The following is an 18,071-nucleotide window of genomic DNA, read 5'->3' on the forward strand; positions in this document are numbered from 1 at the left end:
AGTGTTTGTATGGGGAGGGGAAGAGGGGCTGAAGGGAGGGCAGGGACAAAGGGAAAAATGAGAATCAAGACCTCTTATGTAAAGGTACAGAATCCCAAGGATGAATGTAATTGTATTGTATACCTAGATTGTACCAATAAACTCAATTTAAAAAAAAAAACAGATTTCTAAACTTCACCTCCATAGATTTAGATTTAGGAGGTATATGAACAAACCTAAAGATCTGCTTTTCTACCAACCTTCTAGATGATGCTGATGCTGCTGGTCCAATGACTATATTTTAGTAATTGTGATCTAAAAAAATAACACAGTAGAGGAAATTGGTGAAGAATGTAGAAAAGAGGCCAAGTTCAGTATCATATATACAGTAATGCAAATGTGTCCAGACCGACTGTATTTAGTACACTGAGTATATTTATACATCAATTCAATTATAATCCAAGTGAGAATTCAGAGTCACCTTAACATAGTAGGAAGTTGTAGTCAACCAATAAGTGGTTTCTTAGCTAAACAGAAATCTCACTCGTTTACTTGGAAGGGTTGACTGGAAGGGTAGTATTTGGTGGTGAGTTTCTTATGTTTGCATACATGAGTGTTCTGAGCCTTCACCAGGCTGCATCGGGAAATGGAATACACTTACCCTATGGTTAAGGGACCTTAGGGGATAAACCTGAGTAAGGCCAGACGCAGGTTGGCAGTCCTGTATCTAATTCTAAAAAGAAAAAGCCAGATGGCACAAGGGAAGGATGGCAGGAATGTTACCTTGAAGCAGCACATGTGAAAGAGCATGGGAGATTTCAGACATAAGGAAGTTCAGTGTGACTCAACAGTGCTAAGTTCCTGCTGGAGTGAGTAAACTGCAATGATTGGAAGTGTGGACTGTGGTGAGATGATGGCACTTTGGCAGTTCAACAACTGTCCAGCCAAGAACCCAGCTGTCTTTCTTTCTTTACCATGGACTGTCCATTTTTCCTAGAGTGGCCACCTCCAGTATAGTACGTTTTGGCAGTACATGAAGACTTTTCCAAACATATGTGGCAGTAGAATCAGTTTGCAGGTTTACCACCTCCACAAGAGATTTCACTGGGTTTGTCCTTGGGGTATACATGCCAAGCCAATTTTTTTCACACTTTTTCTTGGACTAGTAATGGCCCTCTCTAAACTTTATAAAATAACAGCACATCTTTGACGTACCCTAATGGTCATAGTATCCAAGAAACAGTTATGCCAAATAAAATTACAATTCAAAATATTGGTGATTGTTTTTTTTTTTTGCAATGCTAGGCCTTGAACCCTCAGCCTTACATATGAGAGGCAAGCACTTTATCACTGAATTTTTATTACTGAAGCTTTTAATCAGAGGACCATCAAGCACATACCAGTCCTTCCGGTTAATACATTCATTTCCAATAAAATTTCCTGGCTATGTTTAATAATTACTTGTTGAAAGATCAACACATACAGTGGTTAGGTTATGAGGCTATTACTAAGTATATTTGTTATTAGTAATTATAGATATAACTCAATGTAAATAGACTTGCAATCATAGCAACTTATTTTTAAAAAATGAATATAAGTCCATGTAGATATAGTTGTCATGGATAAGTATGGTTAGAGGTAGATTGGTTAATAAAACCCCCATACTATAAATATATATTATATTAGGATACAATGCTTTGGGGAAAATGGAACACAATATGACTTATAGAAGAAAAAGCCATGTCATAAAAATTTTTGTTTTTTAAACATAAGCTTTTTTATGTATTGTAAGTGGATAATGGTAGAAATCATATCATTGTAGTATTTGGATTCCATTGGATACATTAAAAAGAGTAATGTAACACCTTTTAAATGTCAATATGTACAATATTCGTGGGGTGGAAAATAGTTATCACCTTTAAAATGTGAAAGATGATACTCAGTTTTCAAAACTACTTTTTAGAATTTTGTAAACAGAATGGTGTGAACATGAGATATAATAGAGGTTCTTTTCTGGAGCCCTCCTCCTTGGCTTGGCAGGGGAGGGGAAAAGTACTCTTACTACCTCCAGGAGGAAGAAAATAGTAAAAGCCATAGTAGTTTCTCTTAGCCAACAAACTGTTAGCTCTATTTGAATTATCTGTTCCAGGAATTCTCAGTTCAAGAGACTCTTTTCAAGTTTATAGTCTTCTCCTCACATGCGCAAGTTGAGCTGGTGAATGATGAAAATCTCATAACCATGTGCTATCTTTCCTAGATTGGTTTTCTGGTAGCAACTTGCCAGTTTACTTTTGAAAATGGGGGTATTGTGAGAACCTAATTTTTCTCCTTAGGGCTGTTAGTAAAATTGTTCCTACATTGAAAGGTTCCATTTGCTATCTCTTCTCTATGCCTTAGGAAATGTGTTCCCAACCTAGTTTTATCTTGAGCCAATAGAGTTCTAAGAAAATTGACTCCATTTTTCATTTCAATAAAAAGGAAAGCCAGGTTAAAATGGGTGAGTTAAAAACACTATTAAAAAGTCAGTAAACATCAGAGCCGTGATTCAAACTCTAGTCTTTTGTTTTCTCTCCATTATCATACTATATCAAGTCAGCAATAATTTTTAGGGTAGATGGAAAGTAAGAAAAAGGATGATAAGTAAGAAAAAGATTATGGATCCCAGTGTTCCCAGCAAAAAGTGAGTATCTAAATCAACTAAAATAAAAAATTATCCACAAACTTCAATAATCATCAAGGTTTTATGGGGATCAGAATTATATTGTGGGGAGAAGAGTTCAGGAAAATTTTAAAGATACAATAAATCTGTGTCTAGTTTCATAGCGAATGAGGATAATTTGCCTTTTTGTCCAATAACTTTTACCCACTATTTTTCATATCACATTTCACTAGCATACTCATGTTTTTTTATCTAATGAAAAACTCTGAAACTTTTTTCTAGGAAAAGGATCAGATACAAGAAGGTGAGGTCTCTTGTCTCTTCTTCACCTTCCCAACATGAGTCCTTAAAAATAAAAACTAAAGGAAATTATATAACTTGCCCAGTTTAACTTGAGCTAGTATATATCTATCTAAAGGGAGAAACTCTGAGTGGAAAGTATTTTATTCTGATGTGAATTAGCAGACATTAAACTCTAAAGCACTAAATTTTTGCCAACACTCCTGGCTGACTGAGTAGGAATCTGTCGGTGAGTTCAACTTCTTATCCAGTGCTCTAGACCAACTCTTCCACGTTCTTCCTTGCCTCCATACTTCCAGAAAAACATGAGAAGGACACAGTTCGAGTCTGAAGAATCTGAGCATATTCCTGAGACTGCCTAGTGTCCTAGGTATTTTTATTTGAAAGGTAGCATTGGCTTAGAGCATGGAAAGTATTAACTGAGATCTCACTTGGTTAAACTTCAGCTCAGTGTCCTTTACAGACCCTTTTCCTGTAGAGATCCTGTTTGCACAGATCATGTTTGGCTTTCCTTTGATTGTTAATTTTACTTTGGCCCTTCATTTCATCCTGGAAAATTCTCACTCACTGACTCTTCTCTAAGTTCCTGTGAATCATATACTCTCTCACTATGGTACTGGCTTTGCTTGCCTCCTTGTTAGCATAATTTTTGTACAGACAATCTGCAGTTTAATGGAAATTTAATGTAATGGCCTCCTTAGTCTGGTCCATCAGAGACTTTTCTCTTTTTATCACCTCCACTCTTCCTTCCTCCTTTTACCACCTTTCAGTTCCCTTAAATTAAAGGAATGTTCCTTTCAGTTCCCTTCAATTCAATACTATGCCCTCTTTAAGTCCATACTTACTCTATTCCCTGTCTATCACTGCTAAATCTTTCTCTTCCTACTTTAGTCCCTCAGCTTCCTGCAGTTTCTCAAGATTTATGATCCTGCCCTCACAGGCAGAGCAGGAGGAATTCAGGAACATCAGTACCAACTACCAGAGACTGAAAATGCCAATCAGGAACAAACAAGCTATTTTATCCATTCAGACGCTTTGTAAACACCAGATGGCCATTATGTATCTCCTCATTCACTCATCCAAATATTAGCCTACTGCCTCCATATGATTACATGTCAGGGTAGAAGAAAATCTAAAAAGTCTGCTCGGTAAATATTGTTGAGAACTTTTCGCCCCTATTATTGAGTAGGTGACAACAACTTGTATTTATAATCTTGGCTAGTTTGTTATAAAATGTTCCTATATGATAGCTCATTGTTATCTACTTGGTTTTCTCAGTAAAATGAGTCATCGATGAATAAAAATCTATAGTCAGTGTATGTAAAAGAAACACTTAGAAACAAAAATTGTAACGGGAAACAACTTTAGAGACAAAATGTACAAAGTGCATAGGAGCTCTTTCATTAAGGAAAAAATAATTTTCTCCTTATATCATATAGTCAGAATTTACTATGGATTTATTTGTAAGCTTTTAAAAAATGAGCTGTACTAACACTATACTAGGGAGAAATGAGTTATCTCTTTGTTAAAATGACAAACATTTCTTGGATTATAAGTGTGATTTTTAAGATTATATATATTTAAAGTGTACAACTTGATGCATTATATACAGTAAAATGATTAGTATAGTTAATTAGCATATTCATCTCCTATATTAGCTTTTAATAAGAGAAGTAAAACAATTTTTTTTTACCTTTAGAGTAATCAGTCAAGGAAACAGCCTGTGTCTTACCAGAATAATTTCTCTGCTGCAAGTTGAGTTTTATCATTTTTGTGACTATTTAAGGAAATGGTCTTTTCACATTTGCAAAAGCTAAAAGATTTTGATTACATAACTTCCTATATATATTTTTGAAATCTTTTGTTGTTACTTTATGTAGGTAGCCATGCATTATTTTACACTGATTCATTTAGCCAAGTATTCCAAACTTTTTTTTTCATTAAGCTTATTGGTACATTTTAGGTATACAATATAGCTTTCATCATTGGGAATTTGGGTCTGTGCAAGTTATCATGTTATATCTTGGTTCTTATTTCCCCCATTCCCCTTCCCTCTCTTCCATCCCTCTACCCCTCCCTATTTATAAAGCCTTTGTTTCCATTTTTTCCTTTTCTCATATTTGTTCCTTTCCCTTCTTTCCTTTGCCCAGCCTCTCCCATGTTCCCTTCCCCTTCCCCTTCAGACCTTAATAGATAATGTGACATAGGGAGAAAGTATTCAAAGCTTTAACATTTTTTATAACTTGCAATATTTTGCTTTCTCCTAGTCAAATCCTAAGTGAAATCTTAGTAAAACAAAACATTCCTAGGGCCTGTTATTTCACCGTATAAAAAGAGAATCACTAAAAATAAGTTTACTAGAAGTGTTGAGCTACTGTCAGTGCTACGGCTTGAATGTGTCCTCCCAAGTTCATGTGTTGGAAACTTAATCCCCAATATAACAGTATTGAGAAATGGGACCTTTGAAAGGTGACTCGGTCATAAAGGCTCTGCTCTCATCAATGAATGAATGTGGACTTATTAGAAAAGTGAACCTCTCGTCATGTGATCCCTTCCACCATGTTATGATATAGCAAAAAGGGTCCTTGCCAGATGCCAGGGCCATCCTTTCGAAACTTTCAGCTTCTGGAACCATGGGCCCAAATAAATCTCTGTTCCCTCTAAATTATTTACTATCAAGTATTCTGCTTTTGTAACAGAAAAAGTCTCAGGTGGTCTAATAAGCAGATTTTTAAATTTATAAACAGAACAGATTATTTATCCTTTTTTTGGGGGGGCTGGCACTGGAGAGTGAAACCCAGGGGATTTTAATGAACCACATCCTATACCTTTTCTATTTTTTTTTTGTTTTGTTTTGAGACAAGGTCTTGCTAAGTCAAGTTGCTTAGGTTGGGTGTAAACTTGTGATTTTCCTGCCTCAACCTCCCTGACTACTGGGATTTCAGGGATGCATCATGATACCTGGCAATGTTTACCTTTTATTCCTGCCTTGGGTTTCCAAAATTCCGAGACTCTTACTGAGTATCTTTATTTTTGTGACAATATAGTTACTTACATAAGTTCTACAAGTCTCTGTCCTCCTTGTGACAGGACATGGGGTAGAAAACTTATAATATAATCAAGGATTTGACAACAATAATATCACATTTCAGAATTCAATGCATAAAATCAGATAGTTTTAAGGAACTATGGCTTACTTTATGGAGCCAATGCTTACAAAGCCCTTTTCGTAAAACTAACATGCTCCCTAGCCTACAGAATTCTCAGTCTTACAAGTTGAGTAAGGAGATTTCACTTTATTGCAGTCCAGGGACCTTAGGGCATTTTGGTGATCAGGATAATGGAATAGTTGAAATAAATCTAAATGTATAGTAGCTTAACTCTGATGGCAAGCTTTTTGGCTTGATTTCTTAACTTCAAATTTTTAAAAGCCTTTGAAATTCCATTTTAAAGCTTTATTTTTTTTTTACGTTACTTGTTTCAACAACTCTTAGTACTTTACTGAGTTACAACTGACAAATCAAGAGGTGCACATATAAACTGAATGAGCTTAGAGATAAGTAGGCACTGGCATCGCAACATGTACTATAAACCTATGCATTACCTTCGAAAGTTTCTTCCCACCTTATTTACTACTACTTTATGAAAAGAACACTTAATATAATATCTGCCCTTTTAAAAATTTCTAAGTATCTGATATGGTATTGTTAACTATAGGCACTATACTGTACAGTTTCAAGGACTTATTCATCTTGAGATTTCTTATGAAAACTTCCAGCGAATTTAAAAAGGCCTTTGTGGTCAATTACCATCCTATTCCACTTATGTGAATAAACATATCAGTCTTCTGTTTTTAAGTACGAACAATCTTAATTTGGTTTTTTTTTATCAAAAAGAGGTGACAATGTAAGTTTTATATTTCAATAGGAAACTACACACACCCTTGTGACTTATCAGGTTCTACTCCTATTCTTTTTCTTTGAGCTATTTTGCCTGGCTTTGTCACCTATTTGCAAACTGGACTGGTTTCTGCTGTCTTATAGATCTTGTTAGCCTTTACCAATTTTCAACTCTTTTACTTTCTTCAATATCTGCCTACAACTGTTCAAATTAACCTTTCCAGTTTCTCTCCGACCCTCTTGACTTGGCAGGAGAAGTAAAACCTGACTGCCCAGATCCTCATTGAGATTCTAGGCTGGAATGTAGTTGCCCTTTCACTCCAGTATCTAAAGAAGCCCTGCGAGCTAACATTGACTGATTTGATATTAACCATAAAGGAATGCACTGCAGCAAATTATGTTTGGACAACATTCCTGCCTGTAGATACTCATGTGCATGTCCGTCCAGATGTTCATGAAGCACCCACATCTTCCATGCACTGCTCTGGGAAATACCCAAGGTTATAGATAATCTCACTGAAGCCTCTAGTTCCTGTGCCATCGTTGAAAGCATTTAGTCTGAAAACCAAGAAACCTATCAGTTTGCCAATGCCATGCTCACTACACTATCTACAGAATCTTCCAGCCCAACTTGTAGGAATTTTCGCGACTGTCTGCTCTCTAGACACAAAATATGAATTTATAACCATTAGGCTTTGTTTTCTTTTTTCCTTCCACAAAAATCCCCCTCATGATGTGCCTGATGGCTTGTATCACTCAACAGTCGCCTTCCAAGTCTCAGAGTTGGTTCAACTAGTCCTTCAACAACAGTAAGCTGCTGAAATAAGCTGTGTGATCCAGCTGTCCCAAGTTGTTCATTGGGAAACCTGGTTTCCCTAAACAAAAGGAAGAACTAACAAAAGACGTCCTTACCATCACACCACTCTGTGACTAAACTCGAGACAGGTTTCTACCTCACCGTAGGTCTGATCTTCTATTTCATAGAGAATTTACTCTAGGAACCCTTCTATTATCCATTCTCTCTGTGTGTTTCTTTGAGCTGTAAATCTCCCAGCCTCTTGCTTTGTACCCCAAGAGTGTCTTTTTCAAGAAGCCAGGAATCAGGCCTTTGAAATGTACTCACCGAGGTAATTAGTGCCCCTCTCTGACATTCTCTGGGAGGATGGGAATCTAACTCCAATAAGCTCCACTTAGCAAGCACAGATGGTCTAATTACAATGACCAACCTCCCCTAATATCCTCCAGTACTTTTCCACTAACCCACTAGTCACTTAAAAGCTCTCCTATTGTTTGCTTCTGCAAACCTGAGTTCAATCTCTCTCTTCTACTGCAAAAGTTTCAAATTAAGTCTTTCTTGCCTTTTCAATTGTCCAGTATAATTTTTCTTTGACAACACTCATCGTTATCTGAACACATGCAGCACAGGCTTTTTTTTTTTGGAATTCAGTTACTTTCGTGGTCAGTCATTATAATCCTGTCATCTGTGTGTGGATTTGACATTATGGACAATTATATTTCTTACATGGTAAGGAAGAGCCATGGTAGAAGCATACTGTGTTTATTGTAGACTACAGAAGGGAAGTCATTCTTGAGGGGAGGACAAAAATCCACAAACCCTCCCTGTCACCGATAGGAAAGTATTTCAGTCAGTAAACCTTCACATAGAATGATGCATCTCTCCCTTCTATCTTAATAAAGTTTCAAAAGAAGTAGTTAAGCAGTTTTATGTCAGATAAATAGTATACCTCTAGCTCATTATTGAAAGCCTTCATTAAAGATTAAAAACATAAGACCCTTTATAGAAATTCTAAACTGGTCCCTGGATCTTAACATTCAATTATCATTTGTGAAATCTGAAATCAACATATTTTATGTCTAAATTGAGAGTACATTTCAAAATCAAAATTCAAAGGCATGCCTTCTAGTGGGCTGACTGATGGGAAAGGGCTGTGATTATGCCTAATTTTCACCCTCTATATCACGATCTCATTGATTATGTTTCTCAGCTTGCTAAGGGTTCTGTGAGGTGATTTTCAAGATGAATATTGCTATTTGCAGGATTTCCTGAATAGGAATATTTCGAGAGTAAATTGCACAAACCAAGCGATGTGCAGTCAATTTTCAGTCCAGCATAAACAATGTATTAGAACAGAGCCCTTAAGGCTGTTTTTATTTGGGTTTCATTACACAGCTAGCTGCATTTCATCAATAAGCATGAGGTGCCAAGCAGGCAAAACTGAGGGTCACAGAAGGTATTATTTTTTTTCTACCCGGTGCTTAGATTTTGACTAGAAAAAACAAATGACCCGAATGGCAGGGCTTCTGGCCTTTTCCTGCAGTGGTAGCCTAGGGGGCGGAAAAACTTTGCTTAAACTTAGAAAATGAAGCTAGGGGACTAGCTGTTTTGTACATCTCCTTTCTTTGTGTTAACTAATTGCTGATATGTTTTAGAAAGCAGTTTATTTCTGTGTTCAAAAATAGGAATGCTCTCAAAAGTGGTGAAATACTTTAATTTTGGTTTTTGTAGTTTAAAGTTTAGCAGAGAAAAACCCATTTTCCCATGTTTCTTTAATTGAAAAAAAAGTTAATCTCTTTGAGCAGAGAGCTTCAGGGGCCTATAAAGACTAAAATCCCAAATCTTAAAGCAGAAGAACTCTGTAATCTCAATAAATCATTTATTAGGCAGAGCGTAGAGAGAGTAGCTAGACAAGGAGGGATAGAGAACTAGGTAAGTGATTAAATTATTCACACAGGCCACCATTTCCTAATTACAAGCTGGAGGTCTGAGAATTGTTGGGAGAAACACTTGAGTTCTCAAATATGTGATTTTATGGTCCTTTTTGCCTTGGATACAGCCACAAGTAGAAGAAAAAAGTTGAAGGGATTCTTTTGAAATCTGAATTCCGGAGATGAAAAACTTAGAATAGGCACTGCAGACTGAAGCCAAAGGAAGAAGCAGGTGCCTCTTCCTCAGTGATGGAGAGCAAGCTGTAGGAGGCAAATAGCATGACTCTCTGCAACTACATACAACAGTGAGAGCAGTAACGCAGAACTTTGATAAAGACAATAAGTACTTAGACAATAAGTACTTAGTGATTTTCACTCCAAATTGGAGAGACCCATTTGGCAGAGAACTATGGTCTCTGTACAAAGACCCAATGTTTTCAATATTTGAGAACCATTCTGGGGTGGGCGCATAGACTAACACTAATATCAGTTTAGTTGAGTCAGTAAGAACTGTGGCCAAGGGTTTTGTTATCTTATCTTTCAAATATATTCCACCAACATGATAATGAATATTGAGCATATACCTCATTATTTTAATGAAGAGGCATATTTTAATCAGAGATTATATTTGAATGTAGAGGAACAGGGTTTTAGTTTTTATCAAAAAGCTATCTTTGGTTGAGGGGAAGTAGTTTATGTGCATTCCTCTTTGCAATACTAAATCAAGGACTCCAAGAATATACTGGATCCAAGATTTGGAAATCTGGTTTAGAAAAGTGTATATTGGGCCAAGTAACTGTACTTCCTTGTTTGGATTATTTATGGCATACAGAAGCATCACTATTGATGAGACTTAACTCCCCTGGTGAATAGGAGCTCGTCAAATAGCTCTGAGGATGACATGTCATAGCCCTATGGAAAACTGAAGAGATCCTAGAACTGATGTTGTCTCTGAACTGAATACATTTTATGTACTATCCAGTCTTGTTCCTTGTAACCATGCATGATTCATGAGCAGTGTAACTGAGATATCAGGAACCATGTGTTAGTGCCAAGATCTGCACCATACCATTAATGGGCAGGCTGTGTTGCTACTCTTCCTGTATATTTTCTTAAAGCCGACAAAATTTGCCACTGGGTAATGGCTCTTGTTAATTATGAATTTAATTATTAGACTAAATCCAAGACCATGCTACTGATTGAGCAGGGTGAGTTCTGCATTGGTCAAACAACGTTTTTACCTGTGATGTACATAGTGGCAACTGCTCTTGGGGAATAGCTATCATAATAGTAGATACAAATGCCAGGGAGAAGTAAGGTAAAAGGGATGAAGTGTACTTTGCAAATATAACTCATTTTAGCTGGAGCAAACTCCTCTGTCACTCTCTCCGTTCATTATCTTCATTTGAACACATGTTTTCCAAACTTTGATCCTAAGAAATTTAGATAAGAATCAATTTAAGCAGGAAATCTACAAGTATGTATTACATGCACTTAAAGTAGGGATGGAGAATAGAATGCAGTAACAAAGATGATGCAGGCTTTCTAGAGATAGGAGTTTAATGAATAAATTTCTAGCAAATGCTGAGATAAATGAAAAATGATAGTTTAATAATAACTATTATTATAATAACAATAATGATAAGGACAAAGATTTTTTCCTTGACCAAACTTTAGTCAGGCTTCTAAAATTTCTCCTAGGGCTACAGGATCTGTATAAATATCCAGTCTTAGCAAAGAACCCTGTTAAATCAATAAGCCAGAGACCCTAACTCTTGGTATCAGATCATCTTCAGTATCTGATTGGGTTCCTCATCCTCCAATAGTGCCAGTTGATGCTTGAGCACCTTGTCCTATCTTGAGCAAGAATCTCCTTAGTTTGATAGAATCAAACCTTATTCATGATGCTTTATCATAGGTCTTTTTCACTTGGTTGCCTCCACCCTGTTTCTGGGCTATGCGATCCCAATTACCCATGCTGCATTCAGAGTTGAGCCTAATTTCACTACCCCACAATGAAATCCTATTGCAATCACCTCTATACCTACCATCAAGATATTCATGATATCTTGAATAAAGTCCTCTTTATCATACTTTAATAAGTATTTTTTTGCTTTAACAATGACAATGATGATAATGAATTCTGGGACATTGCTGTTCTTTTAGGAAACAGCATGTAAAGCAAAAAGATCCTACCTTAATGTCGAATGGTCCAGTTTGATTTGGTTGATTGTAAATTTCCAACTGATTCCTAATAGGAGACAGCCACAAAAGCAGATGATCTAACTGTTCTTCAAGCTGGTCAAGATCTTCTCTGTGAAGCTCAAGTTCTCTTTGCTTTTCAGGTAAAGCTCTAGAAACCTGAGAAGGGAAAAATTATCAAATGATAAATGACCATCATGGTATAAACAAAAGGGCATAAAGTATTTTTGAAATTATTCATCGGGATATATGATAGAAATTTATTGATTTTGGTATATTAACAGCATGATATTGCCTATTTACATTTATTACATGTTAGGAGTTAATTAAAATATTTGCAATTTATATTAGTATTTCTCCAAAAGTTTTATACCTTAAAACCAGCCTTTTTGGAAATTCAAAACACACCAATACAAATGCATACCCAAGCCCAACTGGTAAATGTAAATGAGTACATTCTCCACATACCCATTCACTAAACATGATGGTATTCTATGTATAGTGTACCAATCATACTGCTTTTGCAGTTACAAAGAAATGAATAAGCCAAGTTATTCAACATCAGTACCTGTTGTGCACACAGATTTCCTAATCTCAAATGAGTGCTTTACACTTAAAGAGCGTGATAAAGTTAAAACCAAACCAAACTATAATTTTTGTTTGTACAACAATGCTTTCTTTACTATATTTGCTTCTAGCTTTCTCTTACATTAAGAAAAATTGTACAAGTAAATCCTTTATATACAAAGAAAATTGCTAAAGTAAGCATTTGGGGAAACTATAGTTTGTGGGCCCTAGTGCAACCAAGTAAACCAGAAGCAGATGATTAAGATGAAAGTAAAAAGAACATCTGTATTGCAGCAAAATAGAGACTGATTCTAAATTGCTTTTATTAAGACTTAGTATATACCATGCATCGTACTTGGAAATTTCACATTTATTGCCTTCTTTAATCTACCCTTTGAACTTCTGATATATATAATTACCCCAAATTTAGTATGTAGATGGTGCCATTAGAACTGAGAAACTTTAAAAAGTTTAGGAAGAAGTATGACATAGTATTAAACATTGTAAGGTCTACAATTAGGCTTCAAATACTGGTTCTAGTTCTTGCTTTACGTGTTAGCCAAGTTTTCTTTAACTTTCAATGCCTCTTATAGTCTGGGGACAATGATAATGTTTGTATAGTCAAAGGATTACATAAAGTAACATATAAAATAGGGTATAGCAATATTCTGCATGATAATGAAAGCAATGAGCCATTAAATATTAGCAACTGTTGCTCAAGCTCAAGTGTAATGAAAGAGCCAGGATTAGGAAAACTAAATCACTTATCTTCAGAATACCAAGAGTTAAAACTGTTATGCAGGAATAAAGAATATAAATGTGAAACAACTCTTTATAGTATTATTGATACTGCTATAATAATAGAAATATAGCATTATATTGTAAAATAAATAAAAATTATATCTATTATATAGTAATATATTTTGAACAATAACAGAGAAAATTTAAAGGTTAACTGGATAAGCACATCAATATACTAGTGTCTAATATACTAGACAAGTAAAAAATATACTAAGCAGTGCCCATACCTCAGAACAGTTGTTTAGGTACTTTTTAAAAAATTCATTATACTCTTTAACTAGAAACAACAGAAGCACGCATGAACAAAATCACCAATTAATTTATAGAGGAAGGAATTTTATACAAGATGTTATTACATGGAAATAATATGATCATTAAAACATAATTTAAAAACACTAACATATTCTGTGTATAAGGCAGGTGAATATATGGGAAAGGGCGAACATTTAGCCTGGGCTGAGACTAACCTTAGGACTTCCTTGGAAACACTAATATTAAGATGGGTGGAAAATGTTGGGCCTGCCTTTGTTGTATGGATCTGCACCTTTACTTGGGGAGCACTGAGTTGGAATACAGGTTCTGGATCTTTGTGAGTGAAATGGTATAAAAGACTGACAGGAAATAGAGGTTGTGGCTCCTCTTTCATGTGACCTGCACATATCTTGAACTGTCATCCTTGGCAAGAAAACAAAAGAAGCACAGTACTTAGGTAGCCTGAATGGCTGTACACAATAATGAATCATGAAGTTATACCTGATTTGTCTGACTTACATCTTGCTATTAAGACAAATAAACACAGTGACATAATATTAGATCATTTGGGTCTATTTGTGTTTTATGAATTTAAATCCATAACTACATCTATGGTGCTGAAATTTGAGTGTGTGTGTGTGTGTGTGTGTGTGTGTGTATGTGTGAGAGAGAGAGAGAGAGAGAGAGAGAGAGATTATATCACAAATGTAATTCTGTAACACATAATCTAGTAATGCCCTTGGCTTATTTTTCTGGCATTTAAAAGGAGGCAACTAAACATTTTATTTTTATTGGATCATTTTCCACTCACAAGTACATGTGTAAAGCATTTTACAGCTTCAAATAACACCATCTAAAAGCCTCTAGATACTGTAGCTACTGGAGATAAAGAGATTATATCACAAATGTAATTCTGTAACACATAATCTAGTAATGCCCTTGGCTTATTTTTCTGGCATTTAAAAGGAGGCAACTAAACATTTTATTTTTATTGGATCATTTTCCACTCACAAGTACATGTAAAAAGCATTTTACAGCTTCAAATAACACCATCTAAAAGCCTCTAGATACTGTAGCTACTGGAGATAATAGCCATCATATTTTCCTAAAATATCTAAAATTGAGCTATGAACTTCTTTTTATCTGATCACAAAATAGTTCACATTTCATTTAAGCTTCAAAGGTAAGTACAGAAATCTGTGCAGCAGATTGTTAACTAAACTTGTTGGTTTCCTTCTCTTCCTTTCACCCATGACTCCTTGCTTATAGAGGTAGAATAATTACTGACAGAAATCAGTGCAATGAATAGATTTGACTAATATCTGGAATAATATAACAATAGCTTATAATAAGATGAAGCTTCCCCATTAATTACGATATGGCATTAGGTATGTCCTCACAGAACTTGTGTTTCCCACCCTCATGCCATGTACTTTACACTGTTTAATATGTGATTTACACTGGCTGAGCTTTGACTCCGGGATGAGCTGGAATCAGGATGAATTTCTTTTCAGCGTAAGAAGCAGTATAGAGCCAGAATATCAAATGACAAAAAATAAAATTGTACCCTCAGTTAAATGGCTTTAATTAATTGACAAAACACTAGTAAACCGGATTACATAAAAATCAGAACTTTCTGTATGCCCAAGGAAGCTACAGGCATAGTGAAAGGACAAATGACAAATGGAGAAAAAATATTTGTGGCACATATTGCAGATAAGAGGCTATTTTGACTAATACATATGAGAGATTTGGCAAATTGATAATGAAAAGGTCAACAAACCAAAAGTAAATTGTACAAAATATCAGACAGTTCAGAGAATAAAATAACAAATGTTTTTTAACTACATGAAAAGAAGCTTAGCTTTGGTCATAATGAGAGAAATGGAAATTAGAGCTTCGTCTTTTGCATTGGCAAAAATCCAAGTTTGAAAACATACTGTGCTGCCAAGGCTGTAAGAAAATACAAATTCTTCTACATGACTGCTGGCGTGTATATATTGAGCTGCCCCTTATGGAAGAGAAGTGCATGTACTCATTGCCACCGACTCAGAAATTTGATTTGTGGAATCTACTATGTACACATATTTTGGGGGGGTAAAATCAATGACTGGTGAGGAAGGGCAGATGGCAGATGGAGTGAAACCTTTTTACTATACTTTTATACTTCTAAACAATGTACATGTAGTACTTTTTCAAAGAAATAATTTAATTTAAAAAGAAAAATTATTAGCTTTTCTTCTTGCTCAAAATATTAATGAGAAATTGTGCTTTGTATATTTTAATAATGAGACATTGTTTACAGGGCATAGCATTTCTAAAGCCAAGAAATGTAAAGGGCCAAGAATATCTAAGAAAATTTTGAAGAATAACAAAATTTAAGAATATGCCAGATGACTATTTATTATGTTTGTGTGATACTGATATGAGAACAAATAAACTACATGTAGTTACTTGATACATAATAATGATGCCACTTTAAATAGAGATAGGATGATAGTTTTAATAAATAGTAGTGGGCAAACTGCATAAAAAGCACAAATCCTGAATTTCTCTCTATGGCATACATACATACATTAAAAAAATCAATCTTTAATTTTTGATATATCTCAATGTAAAAGGTAAAAAAGTTTTCAAAAGAAAATATCTTAGTGATTTTAGGGTGACTATTTCTTACACAAGACTTAAGAAGTATTTGCAATAAAGGACAAGAATAATAAATTGAAATTCACTCATCAAGAAATACTATTAAGAGAAAGGAAAAACAAGGCTAGACTGGAGGAAGATATTCACAATGTCTATTTGACAAAGAATTTGTAGCCGAGGAATTCCAGTATCTACAAGGAAAGAAACTAATTTTTTAAATACACCAAAGATTTGTACTAACAATTCACATAAAAGCATATAAAATGGCACTAATTACCTGACACTGCAAACTAAAACATATGACACCTAATTTACATATACCAGAAAAGTTAAAAGGAAAAAGGTAAAAGAACATATACACTTGATGTAGAACAACTGAAATTCTCATATAGTGTTGGTGAGGATAAATGGTACAACCACATTGGAAAATTCTAAAACTAAACATGACACACATGATGTAGTCATTGTACCCCCAAGTATATTCAAAAGGCACCAAAGGACACATACATTATAAAAGCATTATTCAAAATAGCCTCACGCTAGATACAAGTCATGTTTATTAACAGATTGTATAAACTGTGACATATTCACACAATAGAATACACAGAAAATACTGTAATATATGCAACAGCCTATAATATCTGCAATGCCATAGAATAATCATGCAAAAACACTACTGAAGAGAAGATAAATCCAACAACATGCAGTAGATGATTCTATTCATACCAGTTTCAAAAACAGCCAAAGAAAGTGGTGGCTAGGGATTAGTCAGTAATTGGGAAGGGGCATCCGAAAGATTCCTGGGTTAATGTTTCAGCTCATTTTCAGATTTTAATTTTTTTTTACTAAAACATAAAATTTGTACAAATGAATGGAGTATGGTATACCTATTCTTGATCTGACTAGTAGTAGCACAGATATGTGACAATTTAGAAGTCCATCAATTTCTTATGATTGGTGTATTTTCTATGCATCTCTTATATTTAAATTTAAAAGATTACATAAAACTATTTTGAAGTCTTGAAAGTATTAATTCCTTTAAACCCCAAAATTCTACTTGTATTAATTTTCTCAGGGTGATACAAGAGATACAGATACATATGGCAAGAATGTTCAATTCTATCGAAAAGCTGAAATAAAATCTCTCACATAGAATAAATTACATTCAAATAATGAAATAAATTATATCTATTTAAACATCATGGAAAATATTCTACCCCAACAAAAATATGCATTACATAATTTTTACCTCAAAATAAGTTATGTGTCACATATAAATTATACCTCTCATTTTCTGTACATATTTTACATATAGATATCAACATATAGCAAAGGACCTGTTATGGCTTGTGTATAGAGATGTCTCCCCAAAGCCCCATGCTTTTCCAGAGGTGGCTGAATCTAGAGTGTGTGATTGATTCATGGTAGGGATAGGCCCTTGGGCACTAGGTTTATAGGCACAAGTGCTACCTGCCTTAAGTATTCTGAATAAGATAAAAGGGGCAGAAAGCAGCCATTAAGGTCGCTTGTTGCTTTTGCTGCTTCTGCCCCGTGACCTGTTGCCCCTCTGCCACCCTGCCAATTATGAATTGAAATCTCTATGAACTGAAAACCAAATAAACCTTTCCCTATTTAACTTTGGAAATGGGTATTTTGTCTCAGCAACAAGAGAAAAGTAACTAGCACAGGACATGAACAGACATTCTCAAAAGGAGACATACAAATGTCCAGCAGGTATACAAAAATGCTCAGTATCACTAATTATCAGGAAATGCAAATTAAACTCATAATGAAATATCATCTCGTGCCCAGAGGAATGGCTATTGCCTGAAAAAAAAAAGAGAAGTGCAAATGAGGATGTGGAGAAAAGGAAACCGCAGCACACTGTTGGTGGGAATGTTAAATAGTGGAGCCATTGTAGGCAACACTATGGAGATTCATTAAAAATGAAAATATAATCATTATATGAGCCAGAAGTCATACTACTAGTTACTACTATGTTACTCAGTTACAAAAAGAACATAATCCCATCATTTGTG

General features: G+C 35.0%; 1 protein-coding gene across 6 annotated transcripts in view; it reads right to left on the reverse strand.

Annotated features, from left to right (window-relative positions):
• Positions 1–18,071, reverse strand: part of Dmd (dystrophin) — a 2,130,457-nt gene that overhangs the window by 721,974 nt on the left and 1,390,412 nt on the right. For all 6 annotated transcript variants that reach the window (XM_033760401.1, XM_033760400.1, XM_033760399.1 and 3 more), the window contains exon 48: positions 11,761–11,925. In XM_033760401.1, coding sequence (XP_033616292.1) covers positions 11,761–11,925 — 165 coding nt within the window. The remainder of the gene's footprint in view (positions 1–11,760; positions 11,926–18,071) is intronic.

The sequence above is a fragment of the Fukomys damarensis genome, unplaced genomic scaffold (genome assembly GCF_012274545.1).
Source record: "Fukomys damarensis isolate Sample0158 unplaced genomic scaffold, DMR_v1.0_HiC HiC_scaffold_39, whole genome shotgun sequence".
In the NCBI taxonomy this organism is placed as follows: Eukaryota; Metazoa; Chordata; class Mammalia; order Rodentia; family Bathyergidae; genus Fukomys; species Fukomys damarensis.